Source organism: Mustela nivalis, assembly GCF_964662115.1.
Source record: "Mustela nivalis genome assembly, chromosome: 2".
In the NCBI taxonomy this organism is placed as follows: Eukaryota; Metazoa; Chordata; class Mammalia; order Carnivora; family Mustelidae; genus Mustela; species Mustela nivalis.
Window position 1 is genome coordinate 105152774 of NC_139021.1, and position 26549 is coordinate 105179322.

The window sequence follows — 26549 nt, forward strand, 5'->3', positions numbered from 1 at the left end:
TTTCATTTTGATTTAATTTTGGATTATAATTTTATGAAATATTTACATGGTCCCAACACCAAATTTACAAACAAATCTACAAATAAGACACATTCGTGGAATCCTAGTTTTCAGCCCTGTCATCTCCATTCTATTCCCGCCCTCTCCCTACACATAATATATGTTGATAGTTTTTATATTCACACTTGCAGTGTAAAAAACTATGCACACTACGCTTAGTTTTGCACTTTGTTTTTTTTTTCAGAGATATTCTTTGTTTGTTTTTTTTTTTTTTTCCCAGCTGCATATTATACTATTGTGTGGATGTGCCTGTGATATTGTAATTTATAGTAAGGTATATATGTATTTGGGGGGTGCTTGGGTGGCTTAATTGGTTGAGCTTACGGCTCTTGATTTCTTCGATTCAGGTCATGATCTCGATCATGAGATCAAGCCCCATATCGAGCTCTGTGCTGGGCATGGACACTGCTTCCAATTCTTTTTTTTTTTTTTTTTTTAATTTATTTATTTGATAGACAGAGAGAGATCACAAGTAGGTGGAGAGGCAGGCAGAGAGAAGGGCAAAGCAGGTTCTGCTGAGCAGAGAGCCCGATGCGGGACTCGATCCCAGGACCCTGATATCATGACCTGAGCCAAAGGCAGAGGCTTAACCCACTGAGCCACCATCCAGGCGCCCCCCCCCCCCCAACTGCTTCCAATTCTTCTCTCCCCTGCCCCTTCCCCCACCTCACACGTGTGCATATGCTTGCTCTCTCTCGCTCGCTCTCTCTCTCTCTAAAACAAATAAAATAAATACAGTTTAAAAGAAATATACATTCGGTCTTTGTCCTCTTTTCTGGCACAGAGCTCCTTGGAATTTCCTAAGGGAGGAGAGCTGTAAAGGTGCCTTTTATTATGTTAATGAGGTGCCTTTCTGACCACACCTCCGGATGGAGGATGGTGGACCTTGGAGCCAACCATGTGACTGGAGAGCTGGAACTTTCTGTCCCACACCCGTCAGGTGTGTGGGACAGAAAGGGGAAGGGGAGGAGTTGGAGACTGAGTTCAATCATGTGGCCAAAGAGTAAATCATCCATGCCTATGTAATAAAGCCTCCATAAAAATCCTAAAGCACGGGGTGGGGGAGCTTCCGGTTTTCTGAACAACTGGAGGTTTTCAGTGCAACTGGCATTTGAGGTGTGAGGGGGCGGTCTTGTAGGACTGAGCCCTTAAGTCACCTGATGCTATCTCTGGGTAAATACGAAAAATTGGGTTGAATTGTAGGACACTCAGCTGGTATGGGAGAATTGCTTCTTGGTGTGGGAAAACGCCCCCATCCCCCAACACACATGCACATTGGAATTGGATGCAGAATCTTTTAGTAGCATGGTTTGTTCAACCTGTGGACATTTTGGATTGCTTCTCATCTTTTGCTATCATAAATAATGCTTCAGTGTATAGCCTGTATCTTTTTGTATTTTTGCACACTGTCTCTCTGGGGTAGATTCCTAGAAGTAGAATTTTTGTGTTGAAAGTTGAGTGCTATGTAATTTTGCTAGATATGAGCTAAAGCACTTTTTGAGAATTCATTCAAATCCTTTGTTCCTACTCCACTTTAGGAGAAGGTCCAGGCTACTGTGATGGGAAACAGGTGTTGGATTTGAGGCCTGAGAGACTCTAGTGGAGAACCTGTCCCCGAGAGGCCTGGGGGAGCTAAAACCAAAGGAGTGAGCGGGACTGGGAACCACATGGAAAGCCAGAGTCGAGAAGCCAGGAAAGAAAGCTAGGAGATTCCAAATAGGGGCCAGGAGGAAATATGGAAGCTTTCATCCAGGAACAGAAGCGCAGGAATAATAAATGCAAATGGGTTCGGAACAAAGGGGGAAAGATCCAAGGTAATTAACCCAGAAGAGTGCTCCTGTTCCACATTCTCTTCTTGGCTGGCTGACCAGGAGTCATTGTATGTGTTTGTACAAGGACAACTAGCTGAACTCAGATGTGGTAGCTGCAATGCAGTCTCTACCTTACACGCCAAAGAGGCATGATGCTGTATCTCCAGGGGTAGAGCAATGAGGGTGGGAGGAAGACCACCTTCTTTAAATTTGCACAAAGGTGCCAGATGGCCTAACCAAACCTTGCTCAGGTTGGCTGGGTTTAAGGGCTATGCAGAATGGACAACAATCATCCATCCAAAGTGTCCTTCCACCTAAGTGGTTATATTCACTTCTTTCTTTATAATTTAATTATGTTTCAGGCTCTAATACTCTACTCTAGAACGATCTTTAGGAGGAAGGTGAGGCTAAGTTTTATGGTCTTTTGCTTTTGAGCCATAGTAAGGAGTTGTTTATTTTAACAAAATGGTTTATTTTAATACATAATTTTTTTTTTAGATTTTTATTTATTTGACAGACAGATCAGAAGTAGGCAGAGAGGCAGGCAGAGAGAGAGAGGAGGAGGAAGCAGACTCCCTGCTGAGCAGAGAGCCTGATGTGAGGCTTGATCCCAGGACCCTGGGATCATGACCTGAGCCGAAGACAGAGGCTTTAACCACTGAGCCACCCAGGTGCCCCAATACATAATTTTTTTTAATGAAAATGGCTTTTAGGGAAGACTGTGACTGCCAACTGGTGAAACCTATGTTATGAGAGGTGAGGCATGTTGATACTTTTGTTAATTTGGAGATGGGAGAGTCAGGAAAACAGCAAACCATGCATTACCTGGAGATGATATAGAGCTTTATTTAATGGGCTTTGAGCTTTAGAGCTGAGAAAGACAGGGAACTCAGGGCTGGCTTGACCATATGCTAGTTTAGATAAGTGATCTGCAAACATTTCTGCTCACATAACCTCTAACCAGAATTTTGAAAAACCATGTAACCTTTCCTCTCACATGGTATTGGAAGTCCTTGCTAATGCAATAAAACAAGAAAAAAAAGAAAAAAAGAAAAGAAAATGTGTACAGATTGGGAAAGTAGACATAAAACTGTCTTTCTTCACAGACAACATGATCATTTGTGTGGAAAATCTGGAAGAATCAACCAAAACACTCCTGAAACTAATAAGCGATTTTTGCAAGATTGCAGGATACAAGGTAAATGTACCAAATTCAATTGCTTTCCTATATACCAACAATGAATAAGTGGAGTTTTAAATTAAAAACATAATACCATTTATATGAGAGCACCCCTAAGAATGAAATACTCATGTATAACTCTAACAAAATACATATGAGATAAACTACAAAATGAATGAATGAAATCAAAGAAAAAATAAATAAATGGAGAGATATTCAACGTTCCTGGATAAGAAGACTCAGTATTATCAAGATTTAGATTCAATGTAACCTCAATCAAAATCCTAGCAAGCTATTGTACAGATTGATTCTAAAGTTTGTGTGGGGAACCAAAAGACCCAGAATCACCAACACAATATTGAAGGAGATGAACAAAGTTGGAGGACTGACACTAATAGGCTTCAAGACTTCCTATAAAGCTATACTGATCAAGTGTGTTAATGGTAAAATAATAGACAAACAGATCAACAGAAAAGAATAAAGAACCCAAAAGTAGACTCACATAAATACAGCTAACTAGTCTTTGACAAAGGAGCAAAGGCAATAAAATGGAGCAAATATAGTTTTTTTCAACAAATGGTGCTGAAACAAATGAATACTCATATATGAAAAAATAAATTTTGAAACAGGCCTTACGTCTTTCACAAAAATTGATCCAAAATGGATCATAGGCTAAACATAAAACGCAAAACTCTAGAATTCCTCTAAAATAACAGAGAAAACCCGGATGATCTTGGGTATGGTGATGCCTTTTTAGATACAATACCAAAAACACGATACATGAAAGAAATTTTACAAGCCGGACTTCACTAAAAATAAAAACTTCTGGTGGTGAAAGACAATGTCAAGAGAATGAGAGGACAAAGCATAGACTGGGAGAAAATACTGCAAAGGACACCTCTGATAAAGGACTGTCATGCGAAATATACAAAGAACTCCTTTTTATCCCCCCCCCCACCAATATTTTATTTATTTGAGAGAGAGAGCATGAGCTGGGGAGGTGGGGTGGAGGAGGGTGGGGGAGAAGGGCGCACAGGCAGAGAGAGAGGGAGAAGCAGGCTCCCGCAGAGCAGAAAGTTCAAAGCAGGCCTTGATTGCAGGACCGTGGGATCACGACCTGGTCTGAAGGCAGACACTGAACTGACTGAGCCACCCAGGTGCCCTACGAAGAACTCTTAAAACTCAACAATAAAAACACAACCAAATTTAAAAAACAGACCAAAGATCTTAACAGACACCTCACTAAAGAAGAGAGACGGATGGTGAATGAGACTATGAAAAGAGGCTTGATGTCACATGTCATTAGGAAGATGCAAATTAAAACTACAATGAAATAATATGACGTACCTATTAGGATTCCCAACGTCCAGAATGCCAAAATCCCAGTGAAGATGTGGAGCAATAGAAGCTCTCATACACGGCTGGTGGGAACGCAAAGGCACAGCTTCTTTGGAAGACAGTTTGGTGGTTTCTAACAAAGCAAAACACCCTTTTACCAGATGATCCAGCAATCGTGTTCCTAGGTGTTTACTGTAAAACAGCTGGGAGTTTCTGTTCACACAAAAACCTGCATATAGATGTTTATAGGAGCTCTAACATAACTGCCCAGACTTGGAAAGAACCAAGTAGGTGATGGACAGATAGGTTCTGCTACATCCAGATAACCAGCGCTAATAACAAGTGAGCTAGCCATTATCAAAAGACATGGAGAACCCTTACTAGCACATTTTTAAGTGAAAGAAGACTGAGAAAGCTACATACTGTATGATTCTAACTATGTGACATTCTGGAAAACACAAAACTAGTGATAATAAAATGATAAGTGGTTGCTAGAGGTCAAGGATAGGTAGGGAGCGGAGGGAGTGGGGAAGAGAGGAACAGGCAGAGCACAGATGTTTAGAGCAGTGAAAATACTCTGCATACTATTCTAATGATGGATCTGTGTCATTACACCCTTGTCCAAACCCACTGAATATACAACACTAAGAATGAACCCTTAGGTAAACTATGGATTCTGAGTGATTATGACATGTTAGTGTTCCTTAGCACAAAAAGTACCATTCTGGTGAGTGATGTTGGTAATGGGGGAGTCTATGTGTATGTGTGGGAGCAGGAGGTATGGGAAATTTCTGTAGCTTCCCTTCCATTTTGTTATAAACCTAAAACTGCTTTAAAAAATGAGGTTGTTAAAAAATAGTAAACTCTGTAAGCTTTCACACTTCTTACATGGATGTTTGGGTTTAATTGGTCATAAGGAATATAATTTCTAGCATATTGCAAATATTGACATTTTATTTTTTAAATATTTATTTATTTATTTATTTATATATTATACAGCATGGGCAGGAGTGTGGGCAGAGGGAAAGAGAGAATCCCAAGCCGACTCCATGCTGAACATGGAGCTCGATGGAGGGCTTGATCTCACGACCCTGAGATCACGTCCTGAGCTGAAACAAGGAGCCAGATGCTCAACTGACTGAACTACACAGGTGCCCCTTTATTTACTTTTTTTTAAGTGGGCTCCATGCCCAGAAGTAGCCCAACGTGGGGCTTGAACTCATGACCCAGAGATCAGAACCTGAGCTGAGGTCAAGAGTTGGACACTTAACTGACTAAGCCCCCCAAATACTGAGATTTTAAATAAATTTGTTTTATTACTCTTTTAAATGTATTAGGTAGAATATAAATACCAAAGTGATTTGATATCCACTATCATCCAATGAAGAAATCATGACCAAACTTCTATTTTACAGTTTTCCCCCATTATTCTTTTCTCTCATGAAATCATATCCACTCCATTTCTCCTGTAGAATTTCATCTGTGTATAAGACGTTTTTAATGCTTGAAAGCCTTTATTTCCTATCCATCCTATGTCTCTTCAGCAAAATGTTTATATAACTTTTCTTCAATCTTATGATCATAAGGTTCAAACTATTAAATTTTCTCCTACATTGTGTTTTCACAAATCTCTTTATTGTTATAGTTTCCTGTACCTGATTGATCAAATGACACCAACAAATTTTATTACTTTGTAAATAAAAAACCATAAAGTTTTATCAAAGATGATTATTTTTATAGGCCAGAAGAAGTTTCAGAGTTTATGAAAGGAGGTTTGCAGGCATTGATTTGAATTGTTCTTTTACTCGACAAGGTGGATTTTTTTTTTCTTATCCCTCAGGGCAATGAACCATATTAAACTAAATACTGAACGTTTTGGTAAAGCGGGAGAAGAGCAATCCTGAAATGGGGAGCAGGAGAAGAGTCAGCCTGATGCCGCAGAGCAGGTGGTTACTTTCTCAGGCGGGTCAATGTCAAGAAAGGGTACAACTGCAGATAGATGATCCCTGGCCAAGGACCCCAGGCCAAGTCTTCATCTACACCCAGAGATGCTCACACCCCGATTGGAAGACTGCTGGCTCATGTGAGGTTAGGTGAGATTCTTTATCCATAAAATGGAGAGTAATAAAACCTGCCTTGGAGTTGTGAGGATGAAACAGGATGGCGTGTGAACTGCTCACACACATCATGCTATGTGAGCACACAGTAGGCAAACACCTTCGGAGTTGGATTTATTCTTTTGCTGCTGTTCCTGGCAGTAAACCTATCACTGATCATTAAGATAAGGGATATATATATATATATATATATATATATATATATATATATATATATATATTTAAGAGCCGAAGGCAGAGGCTTTAACCCACTGAGCCACCCAGGCGCCCCAGGGATAGATAATTGTTGCAAGTTTGCAACATACCTTTATCCCACTGAGATGTAGTGGCCTGTTTTCTTGTCTGTCTTCATTCCTGGACTTGCTGGCCCCTTGAGGTTGGGGAACTGCCCATTGTCAACCATAGATAGCAGAGGATCTGACCACAGTAAGTGATCAGGAAATGTTTGTTAACTGAATTAATGTGATTTCTCCTAATAGTGCCTATGCAACATTAAAACTAGAAACAGAAGTCATCTAAAAGACGTGAAAACAATTAGTTCAAATCTGGCACTTCAGAAAAGTAGCTCTTACTCAAGCTGGTTCGTTTTAGAGAAAGACACTTGGAGGGAGAAGCAAAGAAAAAATGGGCCAAACCATTGTTTTTATTTGCACCGTTGCCCAAGTGGGGCCATCACAAAGCTCTGGTTGAGTGTTTCCTTGGGTCTAAGGTCCACCATTTCCTCAAGGAGCTCAATGAAGACAAATTATTGTCTCGACCAAAAGAAAGAAAAACTTAGCGAGCAAAGAAAGAATTCTTTATAAAAATTGTTTCAGAGTTAATATGCTCATGAATGTCCAATTAAGTGTATTTTATTGAATTGAAAGCTGTTATAGTTTCTACAGTTATAAAATCAGTCTCCTGATGAATTCCAGAAACACTTCTGGTTCTAAAATTATGTGTATGCATAATTTCATGCATTAGAATTACCATATGTGTACCGTTAGTGGCCAATTTTCACTAGACTACCACATTTTCACCAGCATTTTCTTTTTAATTTTTTAAAAAATATTTTAAAATTTTATTTATTTGACAGAGAGAGAGAGAGATCACAAGTAGGCAGAGAGGCAGGGAGAAAGGGGGAAGCAGGCTCCCTGCTGAGCAGAGAACCTGATGCCGGGGCTCAATCCCAGGACTCTGAGATCATGACCTGAGCCGAAGGCAGAGGCTTAACCCACTGAGCCACCCACGCACCCTCACCAGGGTTTTTTTTAAAAGTAGGCTTCACCCACAGGATGGGGCTTGAACTCATAACCCTGAGATCAAGAGTCACATGCTCTATCAACCAAGCCAGCCAGGCACCCCACCAGCTTCTTTTTTTATTCAAATATTATTTTTCACAGCAGTGTAATGAAAGCAGAAATATATTTTCAAGTGGTTGAAATATTTACTTCATCACAAACTTATTTCTCTTTGGCTCAGTCTAATCTCTTTTAGATCTTTTTTTTTTTTTTCCCTGTGTGTGTCTAATTTTTCCCCTAGTTATAAATCCAAAATCTGCACAAGAAAATAAGCTCTGATTCACTGGAGTTTTGACGAATTTGGCAGATCGTACAGAACGTGTAGGGGACAGTAAAAAGCTGCAGTTGTTGACGTCTGTGTTTTGCAAGCACTTCTGGGAGCGGACTGCGGACTTCTCAATCTGCATGATTAGGCAAGAAGTCATGTGGGTTTGACAACCATGAACCCTCAGAAACCCTGTGCTTCTCATGTTACCTGCAGATCATCACCCTTTTAATCTGTGCAAGAAATTCCTTGAAAAACTATTCATATTGTTGTGGAAAACCATCCGTGGCCCAGGCTGGATACTGACATAGAGTTTGGTAAAATGTGTCTGGGACCCCTTCAGGGTGTGGCTTTTAGAAGGAATCAGGAAAATAATAACCCAGGTAATCTGGCCCAGGAACTGGAATTTGAGGCTACCAGCTCTCTTGCTGCTTATCATTCTTCCTTATCTATCATTTAATAGCCAACCAACGTTATTAACATACCCATTGGGGTGTGTTAGGTAGGCGCTGAGGGCAGAGAACTATACTAAGAGCTATAAGCCTCACTCAGAGTCAGAGCTATTCAAAGTGTGAATATTGTCAAAAATTGGCGTACCGTGAGGTGGGGTCCTGAGAGCCATACCTCGTAGCACAGAGACTAGACCCTAACATAGCATCTTTGAGGAGAAGAGGCTCTGGCCATAAGTGATCAGGAAGCTGGTCTGTTTCTAGGAACAGAGCCCTTTGCTTGTATAGGCCCCCATGTGAGCCGTAAAGACAGTCCAACCTTTAGCACTTCGGGTGGTTAGTGTGATGGTTAAACTACAGTAGTTAAACTTAAGGGTCAAATCATTCTAGATTATGCATATGAAAGAGCGGGTCTTCAGAGAACCAGCCCAATACTCCTGGAGGGTTTTTCATGAATGAAACCCCAAGATTTGGGAAGCAGGACTGTGCAGGAACCAGTCCAGGCATTTAAAGCTGGATTCAGGGGTGCCTGGGTGGCTCAGTCGTTAGGTGTCTGCCTTTGGCTCAGGTCATGATCCCAGAGTCCTGGGATCAAGTTCTGCATCGGGCTCCCTGTTCGGCAAGAAGCCTGCTTCTCCCTCTCACACGCCCCCTGCTTGTGTTCCCTCTCTCACTGTGTCTCTCTCTGTCAAATAAAGTCTTTAAAAAAAATAAAGCTGGATTCATTTAGAAACTATTTTGAAAGAGGTGAAGACCACTGAATTACTAATCTAATATAACCCCTAATGCCCAGATACCTTTTTTTCTAGAACTTAATCCCATCTCTCAGTGACAAGCTATAGGAAGAAGAGAAATAGAGCAATTTTAGCACAAAACCTGATGGTGGGGCCAGCTGCAGGATAAAGGGGTGCGGTGAAGAAGACTGAGAACACCAAAGTCCCTTACTGGACATTTTTTTAAAGTGGGTGCTTAGCCAGTTCTCGGGACCTGGGATCAGGCAACAGTGTCCTGTGTTGTTTTAACTCAGTGAGCAACCGATTTACTGCTTGGAAGTTTTCCTCTGCTAACACCTGTTTAAAAAAAAAAAAAGAATCCCACTTCCCCTGCCACCTCTGCAGGCCTCACCCCATACACTTGCACCCTTCCTTCTAGAAGGCTACCCCACGGAGGAGTCATATGTTGCTTTAAAAGACAGATGAAACCCAGCTCATACTTCCTATCTATGTGCCATCTCAATTTCCTTTGGGCATGTGTATCTTGAAAGGTAAGACACATCTGTCTGAATCTTAGCTCTTTGGAAATGATCTATATCTGGAGGTATTTAGGTGAAAATGGGAGTTTCAGATTTTTTAAGATTCTTTTGTTTTTTCATGTTGAAGAAGTGGTTTTATTTTCTTGCTTTTTATTTTTTTTAATTCAAATTAACAAGCCCTCTCTCTGCTAGAATTACAAAGCCACCTGGCTCATCACATTCATCAAAGAGGGGCGCCTGGGTGGCTCAGTGGGTTACGCCTCTGCCTTAAGCTCAGGTCATGATCTCAGGGTCCTGGGATGGAGCCTTGCTTTGGGCTCTCTGCTCAGCGGGGAGTCTGCTTCCTCCTCTCTGTCTGCCTGCCTCTCTGCCCACTTGTGATCTTTCTCTGTCAAATAAATAAATAAAATCTTTAAAAAAAATTCATCAAGGAATTATTCCTGCATAGGTGAACCAACCCCCCCGCCCCAACTAGTTTGGTATGTGCTCCTAATAACCACACACTTATTATTCCTTTTTTGTCCATCTGAACACACTGGCAAGATTACACAATGGATGTGTGTGCAGAGGAAAATAATTATTTGCCCTAACATAGAGTATTATGGCAGGAGGTCGTAACAACCAAGGAGGGGTTTATTTACGTCTCTATCCCAGCAGACACATATTCAAACCAATCTGTTGGGGGAATATCATGTCCAACTAGTGAAGATAAATTCTGGATGAGTGATTTTGAATTCCGGGCTTTGCCGGCAGAGCAACCCGATAAGCCGTGCCGTGAGCCTAGCACAGTCCCGTCTCACGTGCTAGTGAACCTGAAGCTCCAAGATATTCCCCAAAAGGCACCCCCGATTCCTCCCCCATCTTTGTTCATCTCTGCCAGCCTTGCAATGCAACATTTTTTTTCCATCAAAGAAAAATCCAGTGCCTGGCCTGAATATCTTGATTTTTCACACCCATTTGCGTCTTGATCTCTGTGCGGCTTGTGGCTGCTCCTTCCTTGAACGGAGTTGTGGCCCTGCTGCTCACTGATGTCATCCACTTGAGTGGACAAAAACTTGAGTGATGTCCACTCAAGTCTTTGAGACTTGGGTTGGGGGCCACAGATGCCGAGACCTGCAATCTCGATTGTACATTTACTTGGGTTTACAGTTCTTGTTGTGCCCATGAGAACTGAGTGAGCCTTTAGACATTTATAATCTGGGATAAGTTTTGTTGTTTCATTCAAGTCGAAAGTCCAAGGGCTACTTTCTCTTGTAAGGGAGTTTTTCTGTAGTTATTGCTTTGTTTTTTAATGAAATCATGTTTACTGTGCATTTTTAGTACAAAGTTAGCAGGCTCTTACCAAAACAGCATATAAACAAGAATACTAACGCATCACATACCCAAGGCAAACACAAAGAATGAACATCTTCATACGTCGATAAAGATGCTGTGCTTTTTCTATAGCATCATCTTTTTTTTTTTTTAAGATTTTATTTATTTTTATTTGACAGAGAGAGATCACAAGTAGGCAGAGAGGCAGGCAGAGAGAGAGGAGGAAGCAGGCTCCCTGCGGAGCAGAGAGCCCCATGTGAGGCTTGATCATAGGACTCTGGCATCATGACCTGAGCCGAAGGCAGAGGCTTTAACCCACTGAGCCACCCAGGCGCCCCTACAACATCATCTTTTTGTGTAAAATTCTATGAATTAATCCAATTTACAGAATTTTTTAAAAAAATTCATCTTTTAAAATAATGTAGGTCTGGGGCTCCTGGGTGACTCAGTCAGTTGGGTGTCCAGCTCTTGATTGCAGCTCAGGTCATGGTCTCAAGGTTGCAGGATCGCCAGGCTTTGGGCTCTGAGCTCAGTGTGGAGTCTGCTTGGGATTCATTCTCTCCCTCTCCCTCTGCCCCTTTCACCTCCCCTCCCTGCTCTTGCTCGCATAGGCTCTTTCTTTAAATAAATAGAGTCTTTAAAATAAATAAATAAAATAATCTAGGTCATAAATATTTAATCACCTTTCACATGTGTAACGTAGGACTACTGTGGTTTGCGAAAAATCAGGTAATTATGATAGTACTTAAGTGTCCCTAAGAGTAGTCCCAGATGTCCTCCACAAAAGTACTTCACCCCAAGTTATTAGAGGTGTGTGAAAATCATGTGGTTTGTTTCTTGAAATGTCTACGCTTCTACTGATAATTTATAAATGCATTTTAATGCAGTTCACATAATTTTTTGAAGCAGCCTCTCTCTTCCAAACCTCTGCATGAAATCAAGTAGCTGTTTAAGAACTTTTAAATGTTATTGGCCAGACAACCAAAACTTCCTACCACCCTCTTGGGCCGCTCTTGCTCCTGAAGGCCCCCTTCACTCCAAATGTCTTCTTCCCTATGCGGCTGTCATGCTTGGCAATTCTGTTGTTCCTGCTCTGGGTATATGCTAAGTGTTATGGGTTGGGGGCTGGCCCTCGAGGAGCTTGCTGCATGCGGGGGAAACCGCAATCAAAGCAAATCATTTCTTTGACCTGAAGATTCCATCATGAGGCAGTCGGGCTAATGTGATCTCAGAGATACGGGATTCATCGGTGCTAATGAACGTGTGTCTGCGAATTCAGTGTGCCTTCTCTCTGGTAAGCCAGGCTCCACTCTTCCTTTTTCTTCTTCAAAGCCCCAAAGGCTGAACCTTTTTTCCTTTGCTTTCCTAAATTTGCTACCATCTACATGGCCACCAACAATCCTTTCAGACGGTGGAAGGGAAGGCAACCGGTCTAGGGCTCCCCCCAGCTTTCCTGTCACCTACCTGTCCCTTCCTCCCTTTCTTCCTCTCTTCTTCCCTCCCTCCCTCCTTCCTTTCCTCCAAGATTTTACTGGATGCACTCTAGGGAAACCGACAGAGCTTCTGAAAAATAACAAGAGGAACGAAATTGGAGATACTCCAGGAATCTTGTGACTTCCTCATGGTAGTCATTTTTGCATGTGTGTTTCTTCACTTCCTGTCCTTGGGTTGTTGTGAAAGCAGAGCTGAGCGGTCCAGGGCAGAGCCTCTGGGACCAGACCACGTGTTGGGATCTGGATGCTGCCACCCATATGACCTTAAGCAAGTGACTTAAACATTCTGTGCCTTGGGTTTCTCATCCATAAAATGGAGATAAGAGGAGTACTTACCTCATAGGGCCCTAGGGCTTAAAGAGTTAATTATCTGTAACATATATAAACAAGTTATAAATACCATGTAAGTACATTAGCTGTCATTACTTTTAAAATTCGGGAAATCCCAGGTGCCTTTTGGTTTGGCGATGACTTTTGCCATATTTAAGTGCCACAGTTCTTACGTCCCAGAGGTACCCCCAAATTTCTCTCATAGAAACAGAAAATAAGAGTAGGTTATACCTTCACTGAACTTTTATAAGATTTTGCCTAGGTCTTTTTTGCAAAATAAGATGGGCTAGGAGAGCCACACCAACGGAGGTGGCAGGAAGTGGAAACGTTTTCTGACTCAAATCCTACGACATAAGCAGCCACTATCCCCACCAGTTATGGGGATTTAGGAGGGATGTACAGGCCAGAGCCAAGACTGGGCTCTAGATTCTCCAAGGAAAAGGAGGGTCTTACTCTTTAAATACCCTTGGCATTTGGCCCTTCTTGATGTTCTGAATAACTGTATCTTCATCCTTGTGCTAGTCATTCTGTTTCATCATATGGAGAATGAAAAAAATACAACTTCCCATATGTGGCTCTTAGAATTAGCTAACAATTTGATCAATAGGGCACTCTCTTTTTTTTATTTTATTTTTTTGTTTATGGGAGAGAGCACAAGCAGGGGGAGTGGCAGGCAGAGGGAGAAGCAGGCTCCCTGCTGAGCAAGAAGCCCAGTGTGGGACTTGATCCCAGTACCGTGGAACTGTGACCTGAGCCAAAGGCAGACGCTTAACTGACAGAGCCACCCAGACACCCCAGTAGGGCACCTCTCAAAAACATAATCGAAACACAGCGATAAAGAGCTGTCATTCAGGTTTCCTGACTTAGCTAGAGCTAAGAAGAGTGTTCCTGTTTTTATTCAAGGTTTTAAAGTCCTTCTTTTCTGACTACAGTGTTTGTCTCACACACAGTTGGAGGTATAGCTTTTAAAATAAATAAATAAATAAATAAATAAATTTGCTACAAACATGTGTGTTCAGGGTCCTGGGTGGCTCAGTGGGTTAAGCCTCTGCCTTCAGCTCAGGTCATGATCTCAGGGTCCTGGGATCGAGCCCCGCATCAGGCTCTCTGCTCAGCAGGGAGCCTGCTTCCCCTGCCCTCTCTCTGCCTGCTTCTCTGCCTAATTGTGACAATCTCTCTCTGTTAAATAAATTAATAAAAATATTTTTTAAAAAATCAGTTAAACATGTGTGTTCAGGCTTCTGTGCAGATCTTTGTATAAGTACCAAGGAGTGTGATTGTCGGATCATACGATAAAGGCATGTTTAGTTTTGTAAGAAACTTCCATACTGTCTTCCAAAATGTTTGAACTGTTTTGTATTCCCTCCAGCAATGAAGACGCATTCCTGTGGCTCCACATCCTCGCCAGCATTTGGTGGAGTCAGTGTTCTGGATTTTGGCCATTCTAAGACGTGTCTCTTGTTGTTTCCATTAGCAATTCCCTGATGACATATGACGTGGAACATCTTTTTATGTGCTTATTCACCATCTGTGTTTCTTCCTTCCTTTTTATTGAGGTATAATTGACGTTAACTTTGTATAAGTTTCCAGGGTGCAACATAATGATTCCATATATGTAGACATTGTGAAATGATCATAGTAGTCAAGTGAATATCCATCACCACACATAGATAAAAAAAAATTTTTTTTTTCATATTGAGAACTTTTAAGATTAACTCTTGGCCACTTTCAGATATACAATATGGTATTGGTAACTGTAGTCACCTTGTGGTATGTGACATCCCCATGACTTATTTATCTGATGATTATTAGTTTGTACCTTTTGAGTCCCTTCACCCATTTTGCACCCCCTCCCCTCCCCCTCCGTGGTCTCTGTCAACCACGTATCTGTTTTTCTGAATGAGCTTGTTTTTAGACTCCACATATAAGAAAGAGCATATTTCTCCGTCTGACTTATTTTACTTAGCACCATGTCCTCAAGGTCCACCATGTGGACCTATCTTCAAGGATTTCCCTAAGCCCTCAATCATTTTTAAAAAGTAAACCAATTTCTAAGTGTATTAGAGGTCGGTATTTCCTAAAAGTATTCTAGGTTCAGTCAAATATATTGACGTGCTATGATGAGTTAACCTTCTGTGTCAACCTGACTGGGCCACAGGGTGCCCAGACATTTGTCAAACATTATTCTAAGCGTGTCTGTAATAGGGTTTTTGGGTGAGTTCAACATTTGACTTGGCAAACCCAGTATGCAGATTGCCCTCCCCAGCGTGGGTCGGTCTAATTCAGTCAAGGGAAGACCTGAATAAAACAAGGGCCTGAGCTGCCCACAAGTAAAAGGGAGCTATGGGCTTGAGCGGGGACTCATCTTCTCCTGCCTGTACATTTCAAATGAAACATTACTCTTTTTGGGTCTTGAGCCCATCAGCTTCCAGACTGGAACTTAACATGACCAGCTTTCCCAGGTCTCACGCTTGCCGACTCATACTGTGGATCTCGGGATGTGTCAGCCTTCATAGTCCCATGAACCAATCCCTTAGAATAAGTCTCCTTTTGTATTAATATACACACCCTAGTGGTTCTGCTTCTCTTAAGAACCCTACTACACATGCATTTGGAAATTGCTTCTTAGCTATGATGGGGGGAACCTGGCCAGGTAGACCAGAAGCTGCTAGATCTGGCACTTAGTGGGGGAGGGACATGGCTGAGATGGGGCAGTGATGCTGGGGTGGGCTGCCCCATCCATGGGCACGTGGTCAGAAGGGCAGAATCACATCTACCCAGTTCCTCAGGGTCTGGCATGGTGCTTACACCACAGCATTATTTGTGAAAGGAATGAAGCTTTCAGCAACCTTCCAGAAAACACCCTCCTCCATCTGAAAGTTTTCTGACTAAATATTTAAATGTTAAGTTGAAGCACCTTCACTGATGGGGACAGGTATTTGATTTGGCTGGGGGTGGGAGATAGTAGAATGCAGGGGAAGCAAACAAAGGAATTTAAGCAGAAAAGTAATCTGACTTGGGGTGGTGAGGCATAAAGGGAAACTGGCTGGGGGTTTGGGAGACCAGTTATGATGACAACAATAGGGCTGGACAAGAGTAGATGAGCCCCTGAGCTGGTCTGGGTGGTAGGGACTGAGGCAGGACCAATGGGACTAGTGACCACTACCATGTGGTCACGAAGGAGGGCAATGCCAAGCCTCACTGGAGTTCCTCACTGGAGTAAATGGGCACTCTTCTCTGAGGTAATTTTGGGGGAAGAACAGATATTGGGCAGGATATGATGTCTGCCATTTTGGATGTATTCTATTTGAGGCAACTGGGACTTGTTCAGTGGACAGTTGCATTCTGTATAGGGGGCACAGGAGGTGGTCAGGACTAAGCAATGGGATCGTGGGTTACTAGCAGAGAGGTTGTAGTCGAAGTCGGAGAGATTGAGTAGAACATGAGAAGGGCAGGGAAGGAAAAATGCAACACTGAGAGCCACAACCATTTAGTGAGTCACTGAGGCAGAGGAGGTCACAAAGGGGATGAGAAGGAAAAAAATCAGAGAAGTAGAAAAGAACTGGGAGAAAATGGAGTCTCAGATGCCAAGGGAAAGACAAGAGAATGAAAGAAAAATTTCCCCAGCTTCTCACTTCTCCCTGCAGATAGGAGGCCCTCGGCACCTGCTGAGTTCTCTCCAGGCAGAAATGCTTCCCTGGGAGACACTGGTGACATCACCTCTGGCTTTCTCTCCCATGGGATTCTCAGCCTTCTCTGGATAAAGCATTTCTCCCCGAGCATGGAGGGCCCTTCTCCAGCCACATGGCTGTGGCTCTGGGGGTCAAAGGCCCTGCTGGTCCCCACTCAGCTATTCACGGTTCTGTTCTGCCATAGCCAGCCTGGGCAGTCAGGGTGGCAAAGCTCCAGGGGAATTTGTGACAGAGTGAGGGGGGCACCGTTCCCTTCCCTTTGAGCCACAGTTTGTCAGAGGTGTGGTATTTGTTGATGGGATCTCTAGGTTTGGGGCATCCACTGGTGGAATATTCTAGAAGCACTCACTATAGTAGCTGAAAACTCCTACTTCCTTCCAATGACTATGTGTTAGTAGCTTAGGACTTTATTGTATACTTTTCTCAGTTCCTTTTCTCAGATTGTGCTCTCTCCTGGGAGGCCCCTGCAGACATGACTTTGGTGGGAAGGCCTGTCCCATTCCCCCCACATGTCCAGATCCAGCCAGCAGTAGCCAGGGCTGGAGCCTCAGCTCTGCAGCTCCTCAGATCCCATGCAACCATTCTCTGTTGGGTCTGTGCTGCCACTTCGGCAACAGATGTGAGCCTCGCCAGTGGACACTAGAGGCCACGCTCAGAGCAGGATGAGCTCCCGTCTACATAAGGATAAGTCCTGGTGTGGATGAGTGGACGCCTCAGTAGTTAGAAGTTCATTCTTCACCTCTGCCAGATACTTTCACTGGAGTCAGACTCCAGTCAGCAAGTCAGTGAATCCAATGGGAAACTAAGAGTTCTAGACCAAAAGAACAGACAAATTCTTTCAAGAGGCTAGGCTGTAAAGGAGAGAAGAAAGATGTAGATGGTAGGCAGCTATAGGCAACCATGAAGTTAAACTCGTTTTGTTTGTTGTTGTTGTTTTTACAGTGCGAGAAGTTTGAATGGAAAACAAATACCATAATTTATTTGTCTTCAGTTTATACTCCCTTCTGTTTTAGTGGTCCAGTTGGTTCTCTTACATTATTTACTGAGTCTAGACCAAACATACGATGATTTTCTGTAACTTGTACAAATCCAACAGCAACAGCCATGATCACTTGGGCCTCTTTGGTGTTTTGTCCTGTTCTGACCTGGGACAGGGAGCGGCCAAGGTGCCATCAGGATACGGTCTTTGGATGCATGGTGGCACTGGGAGCATAGTCCCTCGCTACACAGACCCTCTGAGGAACTGGATCTTCAGCTCTGAGGCACGTGGAGAGAAGAGGAAGGCAGGGCTCCAGGGTGCTTCTTGTCACCCTGCTGTCATGAAGGAGATGGACCACAACTGGCCTGGTTCGGCAGGGGGCGAGGTGTGTCACAGAGCAGTCTTAACTGGCTAAGACCAGCTCCCTGTTTTGCTCATTTTCTGGTTTTATATTTATATTTCATTTTGTTATTAAGATTTTATTTATTTATTTGACAGACAGAGATCACAAGTAGGCAGAGAGGAGGCAGAGAGAGAGATGGGGAAGCAGGCTCCCCGCTGAGCAGAGAGCCTGATGCAGGGCTCCATCCCAGGACCCTGGGATCATGACCCAAGCAGAAGGCAGAGGCTTTAACCCACCTAGGCCCCCAGGTGGCCCTCATTTTATTATTTTAAAAAGAAAATTTTGAGTGTAGTTGACACAGCATGTTAACATTCGTTTTCGGTCTGCAACCAGCTTCTTGCTGGCCTCCCCACTTCCTGCCTTCTCCCTGGCCCTCTCTCCTCGCCCAGCTGCAGGCTCCTGTCTCTCAGCTGGTCTTTCCGCCTCACTTTCTCCTGTGGGGGCAGCGGTGATGATTTTTTAAGCTCTTTTCCTTCCCCACTTGGAGTACAATTTACCGGACATGAGATTCACCGTATTAACCATTTTCAAGTGCCCAATTCAGTGCCTTCTAGAATATTCACAAAGTTGTGGGTCCATCGCCACTTTGTAAATTCCACATTTTTGCTTTGACCTTTTAAGCCCACGGGAAGGAGGGAACAGGTGAACCTCGAGAGGAGCAAGAGTTCTAGTGTCCAGAGGCATTCACGGCTTGGAGAGGGAAGCCCCTTGTTTTGTACTTTCTATTTAAAATTTTTCCTCCTCGCAGGCTGTGTAAAGAAAGATGGCTTTATTTAGCATATTTATTTATGTACTAATTCCACTTCATTCATTCAACATATTTAGAATCTCTTCGAGGCTAGTTAGTACTGATGACCCAGAGGTGAGTAGAGTAAGTGGTCACTTTTGCGGTTCGGGCTGTGGAGTAGATGGCCGGAAGACAACCATTCTGGGAGTCAGGGGCATTTTCTCTGAGCTATTGGTGTTGAGGGTGAAGCCTGGAGCTGAGTAGGGTCAGATGGGAAAGGTGCTGTATCCAGGTATTAGTTCAGCTATGTGTGGACAGGGCAGGGGAAGCTGCATGGGGTGAAGACATGGGCAGGAAAAGGAATGACAACCGTGAGGACCTAGGATCCAGCGAGGCTGAAGCACCAGGAGCTGTGGGAGAATGGAGCAAGATGGCAGCAGGTGGGGGCTGTCTCACAGTAACTTACCTCACAAAGGAGAATCCATAGAAGACGTTAACATGGTGATGACAGGATCCATCCACTAGGTAGAAACTGGCTGGGAGGCCCTTACAGGGTGAGGAAGGGAGACTGAGTTAAGATAGCAGTCATGAAGATGGGGAGGAGGGAAGAGATTTCAGCGACATTAGGGAGGTAGACTTGGCAGGAAACGAGATCTTTATGCTCACTTAAGCAACAGGGTGAGTGGTGAGATAGGGAACTCTGGTGAGAAACAAGTTTGGAAGGAAGGGTCACAAGTTCACTTTAGGATAGGTTGACTTTGAGGATGCATCCATGTGGAAAGGTCAAGGTCATTAGTTCGTGATATCTGGCAGCTTAGAGGACAAGCCATGGCCAGAGACAGAAAGGTAGAAGAAGCAGAAAGTAACCATAAAATCATCCTTCATGTACGGATATCAGAGTGTCTATTTACCTGTCTTTCTTCCTATCTCAGTGATTCTCCATTTTGTTTGCCCATTCCAGACCGCATGTACACTGCTCTTCCCAGGAATGTCTCTCATGGTGTACAGGGATTCACCTTCTCTACAGCCTCCTTGAGGGTGGGATGGTGTTGCTTATCTTTGCATCCCCGGTGTCCAGAACACAATTTAAGAAACTCACTAGTTTTCTGACTGATGACTGACAACAGATTACATGAATCAATGATCGCGTTGGAATCCATATAAAAGCACCAGTCCAAGATAATGGTTGACATCAGTTTCTAATGTTGAAGTACCCATTGTTAGAGTTATTATAATCTTTAGTTGTTTATAAGAAAAATACAAAATCATATAGGACATCAAAATGAGAGCAGCTTAAAAAGTATACCATTAAGATATATAAATGGAGTATCACAGAAATTCAGTTGTTTAAAAGCATCGCCTTTATCAGCTAAAGAAATGTCCTCCAGGAAGCTTCTGAGGGCATGCCTCAAAGGAACAGGGGTCACTGGCTGTCACATAACATGGAAGAGTGTGGCTCAGCTTGGGAAGTCAAGAGAAGCCCCCCCCCCCTTTTTTTAACATTTCCAAAAGCGTTTTTTGGAAATCATTTCATCTCAAGTTGCACTGTTGACTGATGACTTCAGGTCAGCTGTGGAGCTGGTTTCTACAAGGCATCCTCAGCCAAGCACAGCTCCAGGAGGGAGCTCTTGCCTGTTGTGGGCTTCGAGGTGGGGAGCACCCCACTGGGGTCCCATGCATCCCAAGGCTTCAGCAGGCCCAGCACAAGGGTTAGGATCACAGCCATGAGCTTCTCTACACACCAGGGAAGCAAGACTTGCCCTCATCCATTTATACCCAAATGCACAAGCTTCAGTCTGAATTCCCAAGCAGGAAATCGTGCAGCAAATCGGGGTGACCATTTCTCTTCCCTTCTTTGGGCGAACGTAGTTATGTGTGTTTCAGTTACAAGGGTAGGAAACGGTTTGAACATTATTAGGCCCAAAGTGTCATTAAATATGAAAAATGACCAAAGCATCGTTTCTGCTTGTGTAAGTGAACAGAGGAAGCTGATGTTCCAGGAAGTCCATACCTGGGAGGGAGAGGGCCTTGGGCGCAGCAAAGAAATCTGACTCAGAAACAAGTGAATGGCTCTAAGATAAGAACCCGAAGCAGAAACATGGGCTCCAGGAAAGGGAAAGTATAGAACAGGAAGGGCAGAAGCGGAGAAGGTTATAAGGAGGATGTGGTTTTGGTTCAAAACAAAATATCTATTGCTTTAAAAAAAAAAACAAAACAGGAAATCTGCTAGACCTTAGTTATGAATGTTGTTTTTAAAAGAATATGTTTTTGTTTAAAAGAATATATTTTTGTACTTAAATTATACAGGAAGAAGAAAGCTAGTGCTCGTGGTTGACGGCTGCTGTAACTGAGAGTGATGCCTTTGCCTTTTTACAGGAAAGTCACTGTTGCTCACAGCCACTTCCCTGAATACGGAAGAGCGCTGCTTAGTCGGAAGGGAGAAAGCGCAAACATCCACAAACAGCGAGCTCTAGAACTACATGGAGGAAAAGTCTCATTGACAGAATTCCCAGAGCCTGGACCTATTCGGAGAGCAGGCCGATCACACAACTGATAAGAGGACGAAGGGTCTACTGGACCGCCATGTCAGCTCTGCCAGCCTCCTTCTGGAAGATAACTGAGCTTTTCCCATCTTTCATCATTATAGGTGGTAAACTATAATGAATACAAGGTTGGTTCTGGGCTGGTCTTAGGACAGCAGTCAAACCAGAAAGGATGTGTGTGCCCATTTTATGCTCCAGGAGAGGGCAGCACCACACAAAAATTACTCTCAAGGAGACCCTGAAATGTACCATCTTCTATTACCACAAATTTTCTATGTTGTTGAATGATTGTTATTTGGTAACAATGGGTGCATTCTCCATACGGGATATCTAGAAATATTGGTGGGGGCACCTGGGTGGCTCAGTCGGTTAAGCATCTGCTTTCAGCTCAGGTTATGATCCCGGGGTCCTGGGATGGAGTCCCATATCCGGCTCCCTGCTCAGCGGGGAGTCTGTTTCTCCCTCTCCCTCTGCCTCTCTCTCTCATGAATAAATAAATAAAACCTTAAAAAAGAAATATCATTGGGCAATCCTGGCAAACAACTGAAGCCCTAACCATTTTAAGTCTTACAATCGAAGGAAGCGTGGCTCCTCGTGTATGTGTCTTGAGTGTGTGTGGTGTTTATTGTGGCTTTGCTTCCCTTTCTCACATGAAATCTCCACATTTTGTATTGGAAGCAAATAAAGTAGGCTCATAACATAAAGCCTCACTATGTAACACAGCAGTACGCAAGTGCTGTTTGAAAGACTGTATCCTGGAACGTAGCTAAAGTGATTTCATCTTTCTACTGGCAAAAAGAACTCATCATAAGCAGTTTCATTCGTAGCATGGACAATTTAACCAAGATCCCCAGGAACATATCATGGGAAAAACTTACGTATTAATTAACTTACATTTTAACAGTTATTTGATCAATTAATTATCAAGTGATTTCCTTCCTTTCCACTCCCACTTTCGTGAAGTTTCAGCATATTTATGCTGTTACAGTATTTGTGCTAAAAAGTTATTTATTTTTAATAAATAACTCAGGAGGGGCAGAGGAGAGAATCCTCAAGCAGACTTTCTGCTGAGCTCAGAGCACCAGATGGGGCTTGATCCCATGACTCATGAGATCACAAACTGAGCAGAAACCACGAGTCCAACACTTAACCGACTAAATCACCCAGGTGTCCTGTTACAATATGTATTTGTTGAAAATTAACTTAAAAAGTATTTTGGGTTATTACACAAATGAGTTCTGGTTTTATTTCTGTTGAGGATTACTCTTTGATATGCCCGTATGTAACAGAGACAAAAGTCACCCTACATTTAATCAAAGTCTAGAGTCCAGATGAACTTGTATTTAAGAAAACTTCTTGGCTGAATTTCTGTCTGCTAATATATTTCTTTTTTTTTTTTAAGAATTTATTTATTTGACAGACCGAGTGAGAGAAGGAGAGAGAGCATGAGTGACGAGAGCAGCAGGGGGAGAAAGGGGAGGGGAAAGCAGGCTCCCCTGCAGGAGGAAGGGAGGAAGCAGGAAGCCTGATGCAGGACTCGAACCCAGAACCCTGAGATCATGACCTGAGCCAAAGGCAGAGGCTTAACCCACTGAGCCATGCAGGTGCCCCTCTGCTAACGTATTTCTAATAATTCAAACTTATCATAAGGTAAATGCCAATCGCTAGAGATGGCAGTAGGTGCAAATAACGGTAGAATCAAATTCAAACAGTATAGTCATGTCAACTCCCCTATTTAAAAAAAACAACAACAACAACCCTGCCTACCCTGCCATTTCCCTCATGCAATTATAAACAGGAATTTTAAGCTTTCATAGCTAGGATTGGAAATTATTCTCAATGAGGTCTTTGGAAGTAATGATGCCAAATGGGGGGGTTGAGGGGTGGGGGGATGACTCTGTGGTCACATGCTTTTCCCGAAATTCCTGAATTTGACCGTAAAGGAGCCCACACCACTCCATCCATACCTGAATCCCCTGAATTCCGTCTTAACATTTTTGATCTAATTCAAAGTTAAGTTCAGCAGACACTTAGGAACAATAGTCATACTGAAGATACATAAGTTGATAAGTTCTGTTGAAAGTCAGTTTTGAGATTGGAAGTTTGAGTTTGGAATTGGAAATCTGCCCCCCAGAAGCAGTGCCAACAGGGATGTGCAGACACACGTTCCCAAGCCAGCTTATAAAAAACTTTAAAGTTAGGAATTTGTGAAATCTAGAACTGACTGTTCTAAAGAACCTGATGTCCATCTGTAACTGTGTTTCTGTGGGAAAATTTGTCACAGTATTTTCCAGATTTCACATCTGGGATATTAGGACCTTAAACATTTTTTAAAAATTGCAGCTGTGGCCCTAACAGAAGGAAATTTAGAAGCCCTCGCTACTGTTCCAAGCACTGGGGGCAGGGCAGAGGGGGAATCTGCGACTTGCCAGGGTCAATAGAGCTGGGCACCCACTGAGCTGGGAACTCCAGGGGTAGGGGGAGGGGAAGACCAGGGAAGTTGGTGGGGCAGCAGCAGAGGCAGGGCAGGGTAGTGCGGGTGGTATTATTCCAATCCTCTCCTCCCTTAGGTTGCTCTTTCTTTCCATTGCACCTCTGTTCTGTGTGAGTTGGAGGCGGAGGAAGTCTCTGGAAATAAGGGAAACCTTCCGCCCTCCCGCTACGTCCACCCCCTAACAGGAATGATGGCTGGGGGTAGGGGTGGCGCTACCACCTGTTATTTTGGGTCTCTGTCTGGGGGAGGTGGAGACCTAGAGGCTGGAGGAGGAAGGAGCAGGTCGAGGAAAGGGAGCCAAATGGCTTTTCCGTCCCATCTCCCTCCTTCCTCACCCCCTGCTTCTACCTGGTCAGAGCCCCCCCCCCCCGACTGCTGGTGCTGAGCTGGGGTGATCAGTCTGCCAGGATGGAGGTGGGCAGGGGGGAACTATAATAAAAAGGTGGAGTTCCCCAGCAGCACGGAGAAGGAAGGGACTTCCTGTGGCACCTGGCCAGGCAGCAGTCAGCCGACATTTGTCAGGCTCCCTGTATCCCAAGGGTGGCGGGACACAGTTGACAGCATCCCCCCGCTGGGGGTCCATACCATACTGCATTGAATAATCACAACACTTTCTGTTCCCCTTCCCTAGCAGGTCAGGAACGAATGCCAAAGCTCATCTGTATTTTCCCACAGCAAATTTTGGGCTAACATATTGGGGGGGGGGCATGTCACATGTAAACTTAACAAGAACATGTAACATAAAACCAAATTCCTACAAGACTGGAGCCCCCTTAATGAGTTCTGTACGGTGCCTAGAGCAGGGCTGACGATAAATATTTAACAACCCCTCATTGGACATCAACTGCAGAAGAACCTATTTTTAAAAATCTCCACCTTTTATTACTTGCTGCTCCTTCAAATACATCCTGTGACAAACCTGACATTTATTGGATCAGTCAGACAAGGGAATATGAGCTGGGTGCAAAGAACCCTGGATGAGAAGTGATGAGGAAATCTCCATAGCTTTTCCTAGCTTAGAGTTCACATTTGATAGTGAAGCTCACTGTATATATTAGCAACCTAATAAAAACCATTAAAACTATCCATGGAAAAATATGTTGGTGGTTGAGAAAATACTTTCCTTTTGCGCTAGTCCTAATCTTTTTTTTTTTTTTGTACTCACATCAATGCTCTTCATCATTTTTGCTAATTTGAATCGAAGGTGTATACAGAATCCCACCAAACTGTAACAAGTGCCTTAATTTTCTGAACCCACAGCCAAAACCAAATAGCGCCTTTTCTGGAATTGTCAAGCAAGCCTTGTATCTGTTACCCTGTAAAAAATCGAGAAAATCGGTTCTCTTCAGGAACAAAACCTTCCATCCTCCACACTTGACTTCCCTTTAAACCATCAAATAAGAACATCAGATATTGCTTGGACCCAATTTTTCATTTGGTTTAAAATCCTTTTAAGTGTGGATTTTGATATCGATTCCCTGTTCTTGGCTAAACGCTATGTAGTGTTTGTCAGTGCCCCTGGACAGCGGTTAGAAGAGTGGTTATACTTCAACCACGGGCCAGGTGATTTTTATTTATTTAACTGAGCTTGATCTCAGGGGTGAAACATTCAGCCTTATCTAAAAGACATAAAAGTAAATATTAAGTTAATTAAAAAAAAATCTTGGGTGACAAAGGGCATTTTTTGGTACTCTCTTGTCAAAGACCACGCCCGAGGTCCTTATTCCCCTGCAGATTCTGGACTCTGTCCTCCCACCACCAATTTTGCATTTCTTGGAAAAAACATTTGGACGAATGCCATTTTTGATAGTGTGCAGATTACCAAAGTATATCAATAAAGAAGATGGCACATACGGTCTGAAGGTCTGGCCCATAATACCAACACCCTGCCACTTCACCTAAGTACTTTATGACTGAAAAAGGTACAAACTAGGTAACGTCTCTGTGCCGTTTTCTTGTAAGCTGTGGGAACGCTGCCCATCATGAAGGGTCCCATGGGGGACGATCGCATGGGGCCATCGACAATCCTCGTTCTTATTTCAGGCTTCCACAGCATTGAAGGGAAAGGGCAATTTTATTTTCATCATGGCAGGAATCCATTCCGATTGTAGTCTTCGACCCCAGTCCCTATAGGAGTCTACAAAGTATCCTTCCTGATTCTGGATTTGGATATTAAATTAAAACCGATGTGCAAAACTAAACAAACAAAAATCCGCCACCAAAACATAGCCTAACCCTCCAAAAACAAAACAAAACAAAACAAAACAAAAAACAACAACAAAAAATAACAAACCCCAGCTTTGGGGAAAACCCATGTCCACAGTTCCATGTCCTTATCCTAAACTCTTAAAAAAAAAAAAAAAAGAACAGATCCCCATTCCTCCTTAACCTGTGGTTGTCTCCAGGTCCAAAGAGGCCAGTGCAAAGAAGCAGAGGTCTAGAAGTTCCTGGGGTGGTCTCCACGCCCCCTCTTGGGCCACTCCTCATCCACCCACCTGTGCAGGACCTTCTCCACATCGGCCCTGTGGTACAGCCTGCACAGCTCCATCAACTGACCCACTGGCCTCTGGCTGTTCCGCAGCAGGAACTCCAGGGTGGGACTCTGAGGCCTCTGCTCCAGGAAACACAGTTCATCATAGGGCATGCCCCATTTGCTGGCAAAATTCCTCCAGTTTTTTACTGTTGGGTGACACGGATCCAGCTTTATCCTGATGACGTCAAGTAAGTCCTGATCATTGAGTAAGTCACTTATGGTTGGGGCCCGGAGCGAGCAGGAGGGACAAGTACAGTTCTCCTTGCAGGATTCGCCTTTGCTTACATCT

General features: G+C 43.4%; 1 protein-coding gene and 1 long non-coding RNA gene across 4 annotated transcripts in view; one reads left to right on the plus strand and one right to left on the minus strand.

Annotated features, from left to right (window-relative positions):
- LOC309859779 overlaps window positions 1–22465 on the plus strand; it is a 33448-nt gene extending 10983 nt beyond the window's left edge. Inside the window, exon 2 of the long non-coding RNA XR_014308897.1 lies at window positions 21067–22465. This is a non-coding gene — a long non-coding RNA (uncharacterized lncRNA). The remainder of the gene's footprint in view (window positions 1–21066) is intronic.
- A 2119-nt stretch (window positions 22466–24584) lies between these two features.
- EDARADD (EDAR associated via death domain) overlaps window positions 24585–26549 on the minus strand; it is a 57661-nt gene continuing 55696 nt past the window's right edge. The window contains exon 6 of one of the 3 annotated variants that reach the window (XM_082720861.1): window positions 24585–26547. In XM_082720861.1, coding sequence (XP_082576987.1) covers window positions 26165–26547 — 383 coding nt within the window. In that variant the 3' untranslated portion in view covers window positions 24585–26164. The remainder of the gene's footprint in view (window positions 26548–26549) is intronic. The other 2 variants (XM_082720864.1, XM_082720863.1) reach the window with 2 other exon arrangements.